We start from the raw sequence: 12,019 nt of genomic DNA, 5'->3' as shown, positions 1-12,019 counted from the left end.
TTTACCCAATCTCTCCTCATAATTAAGCCCCGCCATACCAGGCAACATCCTGGTAAACCTCCTCTGTACTCTCTCCAAAGCCTCCACGTCCTTCCGGTAGTGTGGCGACCAGAACTGGATGCAGTATTCCAAATGCGGCCGAACCAACGTTCTATGCATCTGCAACATCAGACCCTAACCTTTATACTCTATGCCCCGTCCTATAAAGGCAAGCATGCCATATGCCTTCTTCACCACCTTCTCCACTTGTGACGTCATTGAATACAAAAAACATGAACCCTTTCCCTTCTTCAGTATCTACACCCTTTATGGTTCTGCCATTTATCGCATAGCTCCTCCCTACATTAGCTCTACCAAAATGCATCACTTCGCATTTATCAGGATTGAACTCCATCTGCCATTTCTTTGCCCAAATTTCCAGCCGATCTATATCCATCTGTAGCCTCTGACAATGTTCCTCACTATCCCCAATTCCAGCCAATTTCGTGTCGTCTGCAAACTGACTGATCACCCCAGTTACATCTTCTTCCAGATCGTTTAGAACATAGAACATAGAACAGTATAGCACAGAACAGGCCCTTCGGCCCACGATGTTGTGCTGGGCTTTATCTGAAACCAAGATCAAGCTATCCCACTCCCTATCATCCTGGTGTGCTCCATGTGCCTATCCAATAACCGCTTAAATGTTCCTAAAGTGTCTGACTCCACTATCACTGCAGGCAGTCCATTCCACACCCCAACCACTCTCTGCGTAAAGAACCTACCTCTGATATCCTTCCTGTATCTCCCACCACGAACCCTATAGTTATGTAAATCACAAACAGCAGAGGTCCCAATACAGAGCCCTGCGGAACACCACTAGTCACAGGCCTCCAGCCGGAAAACGAATCTTCCACTACCACCCTCTGTCTTCTGTGACGAAGCCAGTTCTCCACCCATCTAGCCACCTCCCCCGTTATCCCATGAGATCCAACCTTTTGCACCAGCCTACCATGAGAGACTTTGTCAAACGCCTTACTGACGCCCATATAGACGACATCCACGGCCCGTCCCTCGTCAACCATTCTGGTCACTTCTTCAAAAAACTCCACCAGGTTAGTGAGGCATGACCTCCTTCTCACAAAACCATGCTGACTATCGTCAATGAGTTTATTCCTTTCTAAATGTGCATACATCCTATCTCTAAGATTTCTCTCCAACAACTTCCCTACCACGGACGTCAAGCTCACCAGCCTATAATTACCAGGGTTATCTTTCCTACCCTTCTTAAATAACGGGACCACATTAGCTATCCTCCAATCCTCTGGGACCTCACCTGTGTCCAGTGATGAGACAAAGATTTGCGTCAGAGGCCCAGCGATTTCATCTGTCGTCTCCCTGAGCAGCCTTGGATAGATTCCATCAGGCCCTGGGGACTTGTCAGTCTTTATATTCTCTAAAAAACCTAACACTTCCTCCATTGTAATGGAGATTTTCTCTAATGGTTCAACACTCCCCTCCGAGACACTCCCAGTCAACACATTCCTCTCCTTTGTGAATTCCGATGCAAAGTATTCATTTAGGATCTCCCCTACTTCTTTGGGCTCCAAGCATAATTCCCCACTTTTGTCCCTGAGAGGTCTGATTTTTTTCCCTGACAACCCTTTTGTTCCTAACGTATGAATAAAATGCCTTGGAATTCTCCTTAATCCTGTCTGCCAAGAACATTTCGTGACCCCTTTTTGCCGTTCTAATTCCTCGTTTGAGTTCTTTCCTACTTTCTTTGTATTCCTCCAGAGGTCCCTCCGTTTTTAACTGCCTGGACCTAACGTTCGCCTCTCTTTTCTTTTTGACCAGTCCCTCAATTTCCCTGTTTATCCACGGTTCTCGAATCCTACCCTACCTATCCTTCTTTTTTACAGGCACATGCCTGTCCTGCAGCCCTAACAACTTTTCCTTAAAAGACTCCCACATGCCAGTTGTGGATTTACCCTCAAACAGCCTCTCCCAATCAACAACTGCCAATTTCTGCCTAATCCCACTAAAGTTATCCTTCCCCCAATTCAACACCTTACCCTTGGGACACCACTCATCCTTTTCCATCGCTATCCTAAAGCTAACAGAATTGTGGTCACTATTTGCCACATGTTCCCCTACTGAAACTTTGAAGACCTGACCGGGCTCATTCCCCGGTACTAGGTCCAGTATAGCCCCCCCTCTAGTCGGGCTATCTACATATTGTTCCAAAGAACCTTCCTGTACGCATTTTACAAATTCCTCCCCATTCAGAGTCCCAGCTCTAAGCGATTTCCAGTCTATACCAGGGAAATTGAAGTCTCCCACTACAACAACCCTGTTTTTTCCTGCACCTATCCAGTATCTCCTGACATATCCGTTCTTCCACTTCCCTTGGGCTGTTGGGGGGCCTGTAGTATACCCCCAACATAGTGACTGCGCCCTTCCTGTTTCTGAGCTCCACCCACAGTGACTCGTTACACGACCCCTCTGAATTGTCCTCCCTCTGCACCGCTGTAATATGTTCTCGAACTAATACTGCTACTCCCCCACCTCTTTTGGCCCCTCCTCTGTCTCGGCTAAAACACTTGTACCCCGGAATATTCAGCTGCCAGTCCTGTCCCTCTTTCAACCAAGTCTCTGTCACCGCAACTACATCCACATTCTTCGTAAGCATTAAGGCCCTAAGTTCGTCTGTCTTACCTGCTACGCTCCTAGCTTTGAAGTAGATGCACTCCAGACCTCCAGGCCCAGTGAGTTCATCCTCTCCCAGAGTGCTCTTCTTCTTTGCCAGCCTTGTCCCAGCCCCAAGCCTGTCCCCAGCCTCTACACTTGTCGACCTAATTTTTTGATCCCCACCCCACTGCCATGTTAGTTTAAACCCACCCGAACTGCACGAGCAAAACTCCCAGCCAGGATATTCGTGCCCTTCCAATTTAGTTGTGACCCATCCTTCTTGTACAGGTGCCATCCTCTCTTGAAAACTTCCCAATGATCCAGGAAAATGAAGCCCTCTCTCCTGTACCAGTCCTTTAGCCAAGTGTTCAATTGTATTAACTCCCTATTCCTAGCCTCACTGGCACGAGGCATTGGGAGCAGCCCAGATATTGCCACCCTGGAGGCCCTGCCTTTTCGCCTATTTCCCAACTCCCTGAATTGCTCTCGTAGGATCCCCCTGCACTTCCTATCTACGTCATTTGCACCAATGTATACAACGACATCGGTTTCTTCATCTTCCCCTTTTAATATGCCTCCTATCCGCTCGGAGACATCCAGTACCCCAACACCAGGTAGGCAGACTACCATCCTGGAGTCCCGTTCGCACCCACAGAATCGCCTGTCCGTGCCTCTAACCGACGGGTCCCCCACCACTATTGCTCTCCGAATTCCTCTCTTTCCTTTCCGGGCCACAGAACCTGACTCTGTGCCAGTGACCTGGTCACTGTGGCTTCCCCCTGGAGAGTCATCCTCCTCCACACTATCCAAAACAATATACTTGTTTTGGAGGGGGAGAACCACAGGTGACCCCTCCATTAATTGCTCACTAAGAGCCAAGCCCTTCCTGCTATGAGAGACGACCACTGCAGGGTGGAAGAGTCAATTACTAGGGGGCATAGGTTTAAGGTGCGATGGGCAAGTTTTAAAAGAGAAGTACGAGGCAAGTTTTTTTACACAGAAGGCGGTGGGTGCCTGGAATTCGCTGCTTGGGAAGGTAATGGAAGCAGATACAATTGTTAGTTTTAAAGGGCGTCTGGACAAATACATGAATAGGATGGAAATAGAGGGATATGGTTCCCGGAAGGATAGGGGGTTTTAGTTCAGTCGGGCAGCATGGTCGGTGCAGGCTTGGGGGGGCGGGTGTTGGGGGTGGGGGGTGGGCGGCGAAGGCCCTGTTTCTGTGCTGTAATTTTTTTTGTTCCTTGTTCTTTGTACTGGAATGACCATCGAGCGAATGAGCCTCAGCCCTGAGACCAGGGGCTTCAAACCTGTGGACTTTCAATTGTTGGACTTCAAGAAATAAATTGGCTCCAATTGGCGGGATCTGCCATGGGGGGCCGGTATCCTCATGATGGGCTGAGTGGCCTTCATTTGTGCTGCGCGACTACAAGAGCTCTCTGTTAACCAAACCAAATGCATGTCTTGCCATCACGTTAACAAAGAAACAGAAGACACCCTTCATTAAAGACTGCAAATTTATTAAACATTATAAGTGATGCATATGAAAAAATAACAAGGTGACAGATAGGCACAAAGGTGTGATTAACGAACCAGAAGAGCATAAGACGGAGGAGCAGAAGTAGACCATTCGGCCCACCGGAGCTGCTTCGCCTTTCAATGAAATCATGGCGAGTTTGATATTATCCTCAACTCCACTTTACCACCTTAGCCCCATAACTCTCGCTTCCCCTGACTAACCGGATGATCTTAAATGTGTATGAATGTCCCATCTGTGAAATAACCTGAGAGCAATAACCTGAGTTTAGGCTAAGCTCATGGCGAGATGTTCAAAAACTCTTGTTCATCTTACTTGTGAAATGCCGTGTCATGATAAAGCTCTGCACGGTGGCAAGTGGTTGCTCGATTATCTCTAAGGGTCCAGATGTACAGGCTGGGGTTTGGTGCCTCCGTGGCACTGGGAGGAAAATCTGGAGTCCAAGATTAAGTACAGGAGAAAGAATATCACCTTGGCAACAGTCTAAAAGTTTGATGAAAATCCAATCAGATCCTTGCTGGTTTAATGTATCTTACGCTCTTAAATTGCATGCATTAAAATACAATGTTTAAAATAACTACCAGAGTAAAACAACCAAAAGGAACATGTGACGTGCCATTACTTAGATTGCCCTGTAAAGGGCTGCCATTGTCACTATGGGCTGATTGGCTGCTTTCTCTGGAATAGGATTCTACTATTCTAAGCAAAGAATATAAAAATCGAAGTTCTATACGTCCTAAAATTGAAAATGCTGTTTTCAAAAATGTCTCCGACACTAATGCAGGCAGAAACCATATAAATGTTAGCTCCACGCTGTTGCTGAAATGCATAATTGAAATGTTTATGTAGCATAAGCAGTAGAATTCACGCAGAACCGCGAGTTTCAAATCAAAATAACAGTGGAAAAAAGTTACCGAAATGAGGGTCTTTTAAAGTTAAGTCGCCATTTAAAACAAGCGAGATTGAATTGCTTGAAGCGGAACTTCTGATCAGGAAGCCTCTGGATTTTGATGCCCCAGTCAATGAGTTCACACCTGAATCCATTTCATCGTCCAATGCAGTTCTGTTTGGAATGGAAGGAGCAACAGTAGTAGCACATCAAAGAGTCAGCAAGCAAAGAACACCTTGTATCTTTAGGGTCTCCATTAACATTCTCCAATAATATTCTCAGAAGCCACTGCAATTGCACAAGAACCCCGACAGTGCAGAAGGATGCGATTTGGCCCATAGAGTCTGCACCGACTCTCCGAAAGAGCCACACAGCTCAAGACCAAGGGATGGGCGGAAAAAGTTAGGCTAGTCAGTGACACCCATAATTAAACAAAAATCTGGAGAGGTTTAAGAAGTCAAGGCTGCGATTGGGAGCGGGGGTTGGCGGGCGGGGGGGGGGGGGGGGGGGGCGGGGGGGGGGGGGGGCGGCGGGGGCGGGGGTGGGCGGTGGTGCGGTGGCAAGGGAGGGATGAAAAGCGATGAGGATGGGGCACTGGAGTAAGAGTTCATTTGTCTAAATGCATCCAAGTTAATGCTCACTCCACGGGTTAGTTTCAGCGTCTGCCTTAACAGTGGCCTCGCGAGATCCCGTCAATGGTCATTGTTCATCACAGTTTGTCTTTCTTGGCACGCATTCAGGTGACCGACCTTACCTCAAAATAGCCACACCCTGGCCGTCATCATGACATTGAAGACAATGCTCTTGAAAAACAAAATTCTTAGCCCCATCACCGTCAAAGACAAAAAGTTCACCCTCAGTCGATCTGCCAAAATAAGAGAAACAAATGATAGATCTGGTTTAATGGATATATGATTTGGTATTGAAAAACAACTGTATACCACTAATGTGATATTTTTTCCATTATCTAACAGCTTGACTTTCGTCCGTCTGTCCATCCCTGTCCGTCCGTCCGTCTGTCCATCTCTGTCAGTCCGTCCGTCCGACCGTCTGCTTGCCTGTCTATCTATCTTCATCTCTCTTTCACTCTGAGTTTCTCTCTCTCTCCCCGCCTCTCCTCCTCTCTCGCTATCCCCCTCGATTGATATATCTCTCTCCCTCACTCTGTGTGACAATCTATCTTTTTCCCCATCTCACTATATGTTTATCATTCAATCTCCGGGTCTGTATCCGTGCCTATTTGTCCACTTATCAATCCGTCTATTTGCAAGTATTTTAGAACATAGAACATTACAGCACAGAACAGGCCCTTCGGCCCACGATGTTGTGCCGACCTTCATCTGAAACCAAGATCAAGCTATCCCACTCCCTACCATCCTGGTGTGCTCCATGTGCCTATCCAATAACCGCTTAAATGTTCCTAAAGTGTCTGACTCCACTATCACTGCAGGCAGTCCATTCCACACCCCAACCACTCTCTGCGTGAAGAACCTACCTCTGATATCCTTCCTATATCTCCCACCATGAACCCTATAGTTATGCCCCCTTGTAATAGCTCCATCCACCCGAGGAAATAGTCTTTGAACGTTCACTCGATCTATCCCCTTCATCATTTTATAAACCTCTATTAAGTCTCCCCTCAATCTCCTCCGCTCCAGAGAGAACAGCCCCAGCTCCCTCAACCTTTCCTCATAAGACCGACACTCCAAACCAGGCAGCATCCTGGTAAATCTCCTCTGCACTCTTTCCAGCGCTTCCACATCCTTCTTATAGTGAGGTGACCAGAACTGCACACAATATTCCAAATGCGGTCTCACCAAGGTCCTGTACAGTTGCAGCATAACCCCACGGCTCTTAAACTCCAACCCCCTGTTAATAAAAGCTAACACACTATATGCCTTCTTCATAGCTCTATCCACTTGAGTGGCAACCTTTAGAGATCTGTGGATATGGACCCCAAGATCTCTCGGTTCCTCCACAGTCTTCAGAACCCTACCTTTGACCCTGTAATCCACATTTAAATTAGTCCTACCAAAATGAATCACCTCACATTTATCAGGGTTAAACTCCATTTGCCATTTTTCAGCCCAGCTTTGCATCCTATCTATGTCTCTTTGCAGCCTACAACAGCCCTCCACCTCATCCACTACTCCACCAATCTTGGTGTCATCAGCAAATTTACTGATCCACCCTTCAGCCCCCTCCTCTAAGTCATTAATAAAAATCACAAAGAGCAGAGGACCAAGCACCGATCCCTGCGGCACTCCGCTAGCAACCTGCCTCCAGTCCGAAAATTTTCCATCCACCACCACCCTCTGTCTTCGATCAGATAGCCAGTTACCTATCCAATCGGCCAACTTTCCCTCTATCCCACACCTCCTTACTTTCATCATAAGCCGACCATGGGGGACCTTATCAAACGCCTTACTAAAATCCATGTATATGACATCAACCGCCCTACCTTCATCAACACACCTAGTTACCTCCTCAAAAAATTCTATCAAATTTGTGAGGCACGATTTGCCCTTCACAAATCCGTGCTGACTATCCCGGATTAATCCGCATCTTTCTAAATGGTCGTAAATCCCATCCCTAAGGACCTTTTCCATCAATTTACCAACCACCGAAGTCAGACTAACCGGCCTATAATTACCAGGGTCATTTCTATTCCCTTTCTTAAAGAGAGGAACAACATTCGCCACTCTCCAGTCCTCTGGCACCATCCCCGTGGACAGCGAGGACCCAAAGATCAAAGCCAAAGGCTCTGCAATCTCATCCCTCGCCTCCCAAAGAATCCTAGGATACATTTCATCAGGCCCAGGGGACTTATCGACCTTCAGTTTATTCAAAACTGCCAATACATCCTCCCTCCGAACATCTATTTCCTCCAGCCTATTAGCCTGTAACACCTTCTCTTCCTGAAAAACATGGCCCCTCTCCTTGGTGAACACTGAAGAAAAGTATTCATTCATCACCTCGCCTATCTCTACTGATTCCATACACAAGTTCCCACCACTGTCCTTGACCGGCCCTAACCTCACCCTGGTCATTCTTTTATTCCTCACATAAGAGTAAAAAGCCTTGGGGTTTTCCTTGATCCGACCCGCCAAGGACTTCTCATGTCCCCTCCTAGCTCTCCTCAGCCCCTTTTTCAGCTCATTCCTTGCTAACTTGTAACCCTCAATCGAGCCATCTGAACCTTGTTTCCTCATCCCGACATAAGCTTCCCTCTTCCTTTTCACAAGACATTCCACCTCTTTTGTGAACCACGGTTCCCTCACTCGGCCATTTCCTCCCTGCCTGACAGGGACATACCTATCAAGGACACCCAGTATTTGTTCCTTGAAAAAGTTCCACTTTTCATCAGTGCCTTTTACTTTGATAAATGTTGAATAAAGCACATACCGTTTTCCGTGTCACTTGATTCTGTCAAGGAATCACTTCGACCTGTAGGGCATTTAGGTTTATCTGGAAGGGCAAAAATGACATTTGACTTATTAAGTGAGCAAGTGACATTACTGTAACCATGTTTGTTCTCAATATCACTTTGAATAATGTTGTTGTCATAACCAAAAGCCACGAAGAAAGTAAGAATCAAACAGCACGATTGGACTTGTTCACTTGATTATTCACAACGGAGAAACATTGGTAGCTCTGCCATTTAGTTCGGCCCAATTCTGAGTTCAAAGAGTGCAGGATCGATTCCCCATCAGGGATTAAAACCCAGGATCCAGAGCCGTTCCATCAGTGCAGTATTTCACTGTCTTCCGAAAACGTCGTGAAACCGAGGCCTGATTTCAGCTCTGCAGTGGATTAAATGATATCAGGGCATTTCTCCAGAGGAACGGGATTCTCCAGTACCCTGGTTAGTATTTAATACGTTCCTAAATTCGGTGATGTACCAGCAGTTACGGGCCCTGCACACTGCCCTGAATTATAATAGTTAGCTCTTATTATTTTTATTCATTTACGGAATGTGGACATCGCTGGCAGGTCAGCATTTATTGCCAATCCCTAACTGCCCCCTTCAGAAGATGGTTGTGAGTCTCCTGCTTGAACCTCTGCAGTCTGTCAGGGGTACGTACTCACACAGTGCTGTTAGGGAAGAAGTTCCACCATTTTGACTCAGCGACAGTGAAGGAACTGCCGAAACATTTCCAAGTCAGGATGCTGAGTGACATGGAGGGTAACGTCCAGATGATGGTGTTCCCAGGTATCTGCTGCCCTTGTCCTCCGAGATGATAACGGTCGTGAGTTTGGAAGATTCAGCGGAAGGAGACTTGGAGAGTTACTGCTGTGTATCTTGTGGATGGCACACACTGCTGCCATTGTGCTTCGGTGGTGGAAGAAGTGGATGTTTGTGAATAGAGTACTTAATGCTTGAGCCGCACAGTGGCACAGTGGTTAGTACTGCTGCACCGCCACCCCCCCCCCCACGCCCCGCCACTCCCCTCCGCCCCCCCCCCCCCCCCCCCCCCCGCCTCTCCCCCCCCCCCCCCCCCAAAGTGTCAGGGACCTGTGTTCGATTCCCGGGCTTGGGTGACTGTCTGTGCAGAGTCTGCACGTTTTCCTCGTGTCAGCGTGGGTTTGATCCGGGCGCTCCGGTTTCCTCCCACAGTCCGAAAGACGTGCTGATTAGATGCATTGGCCATGCTAAATTCTCCCTCAGTGTAACCCGAACAGGCACAGAGTGTGGCGACTATGGGATTGTCACAATAAATTCATTGCAGTTTTAATGTAAGCCGACTTGTGACACTCATAAACACACTGTTAATCAAGCGGAGCTGCTTTGTCCTGGGTCGTGTCAAATGTCTGAGTGTTATTGGAGCTGCATTCATCGAGGCAAGTGGCGAATACACTACCACAGTCATGATTATGTCTTGTGGATGGGGCAGAGAATTTGGGGGATGAGGAGATACGTTACTCACCACAGGATTCCCAATCTCCGACATTCTCTTGCAGCTACAGCACTTATATGGATAGTCCAGTTCAGTTTCTGAGCAACGTTAACCCTCAGGATGTTGATAGTGGGGGTTGACCTGATAGAAGTCTACAGGATTATGAGAGGCATGGACAGAGTGGATAGTTAGAAGCTTTTTCCCAGGGTGGAAGAGTCAATTACTCGGGGGCATAGGTTTAAGGTGCGAGGGGCAAGGTTTAAAGGAGACGTACGAGGCAGAGTTTTTACACAGAAGGTGGTGGGTGTCTGGAACTCGTTGCCGGGGGAGGTAGTGGAAGGAGATACGATAGGGAGTTTTAAGGGACATCTGGACAAATACATGAATAAGATGGGAATAGAGCGATATGGTCCCCGGAAGGGAAAGGGGTTTTAGTTAAGTCGGGCAGCATAGTCGGTGCAGGCTTGGAGGGCCGAAGGGCCTGTTCCTGTGCTGTAATTTTCTTTGTTCTTTGTTTCAGTCATGGTAATGCCATTAAATGTCAAGAGCCGGTTGTTAGCTTCTTTCCTGTTGGAGTTGGTCATTGCCTGGAACATGTGTGGCGCAAATGTTACTTGTAGCTTGTCAGTCAAAGCCTAGGTATTGTCCAGCTATTGCTGCATTTGTAATGCACTACTTCAAGATCTGAGGTGTCACGAATGGTGCTGAAAATTGTTCAGTCATCAGCGAACATCCCAACTTCTGACCTTATAATGGATTGAAGGTGATTGATGAAGCACCTGAAGCTGGTTAGGCCTGAGACACTGAGGAACTCCTGCAGTGAAGTCCCCAGACTAGGATAATTGACCGTCAATCATTAGTCAGCTAACCTTTCAAAAAGACTACACTTTGAGTGACGATGACACCGAGAGTCCTTAGGTCGTTAAGAGGATGGATAATATTTAGTGCAAGTTCTTCCTGTCATAAAACATTCTGAGAGGAGGCAGTGGCGCAGTGGCATTGTCACTGGACTGGTAATCCAACGACCCAGAATGCTGACCTGGGGATGGCAGCTGCGAAATTTGAACATTTTTTTAAAAATTGGAATTAAAAGTTTCATGATGACCCTGAAACCATTGTCGATTATCATTAAAACTCATCTGGTTCACTAACTTCCTTTAGCGAACGAAATCTGCCGTCCTTACATGGTCTGGCCGGCAAGTGACTCTTAAATGTCCTCTGCTGAAGGGCAATTTAGGACGGGCAATAAATGTTGGCCAAGCCAAGGACACCCACATCACGTGAACGAAAATAAAATAAACTTACCAATTTCAGCTGTGGGCGGGATGTTTACTGAGTAATTTCGATTATCGTGAAATGCCTTGCACGTGATGTTTGGCGATTCCTCGGATTGGGGGAAAGAGAGAAAACCCGAGCTCCTGTAATTCCCGCTCTCCAATAGGACACTGAATCTTGTCACATTGGCCTCCTGGCCGGATCCCGTGTACAGGGAGAGCTGGATTGCGTTGGGCGAGAAGTCCGAGGCCAAGCATACTGCAGCTGTGTCGGTGCCGGTGGCTCCCCGTGGCACTGGCGGGTAAAAGACGCTCAATTTTGGTTCTACCGGGCCTTTCGCCTCTGAAAATTTAATAAATAAAAGGAAATAATCAGAATCCAACAGAGTGACCTCCTCCAACCTGCTGAGCCATTCGATTAGACCCGCATTTTTTCTATGTCTTAACCCTATGTGATTTTCTCCATTAATTTACCGAATGCTGAGACTGGATAATTAGGGCTTTTTCGCTTGGCACAGAGAAGGCTGAGGAGGGACACCTCTCTTTCTCTTTCTCTCTCCCTCTCTCTCTCTCTCTCTCTCACACACACACACACACATTCACACACTCACATGCACACGCACACATGCCCAGGCATATAAGCAGATAGACGGACATGCATAGACACATATGCACACAAACACACACACACATACACACACACGCGCGCGCACACATATACATACACACACACACGGGTGAAAATAGAAAC

The 12,019-nt window shown here is 47.3% G+C and overlaps 1 protein-coding gene across 1 annotated transcript in view; it reads right to left on the bottom strand.

The window, feature by feature from the left end:
• Positions 1 to 5,798: 5,798 nt before the first annotated feature.
• The window catches only part of LOC144485812 (uncharacterized), a 51,574-nt gene continuing 45,353 nt past the window's right edge, over positions 5,799 to 12,019 (bottom strand). The window contains exons 9-11 of the mRNA XM_078203894.1: positions 11,300 to 11,611; positions 8,502 to 8,564; positions 5,799 to 5,961 (exon numbers count right to left, since the gene is read on the bottom strand). Coding sequence (XP_078060020.1) covers positions 5,852 to 5,961; positions 8,502 to 8,564; positions 11,300 to 11,611 — 485 coding nt within the window. The 3' untranslated portion in view covers positions 5,799 to 5,851. The remainder of the gene's footprint in view (positions 5,962 to 8,501; positions 8,565 to 11,299; positions 11,612 to 12,019) is intronic.

This window comes from Mustelus asterias, unplaced genomic scaffold (assembly GCF_964213995.1).
Source record: "Mustelus asterias unplaced genomic scaffold, sMusAst1.hap1.1 HAP1_SCAFFOLD_221, whole genome shotgun sequence".
In the NCBI taxonomy this organism is placed as follows: domain Eukaryota; kingdom Metazoa; phylum Chordata; class Chondrichthyes; order Carcharhiniformes; family Triakidae; genus Mustelus; species Mustelus asterias.
This window is presented reverse-complemented; position numbering and strand designations above follow the sequence as displayed.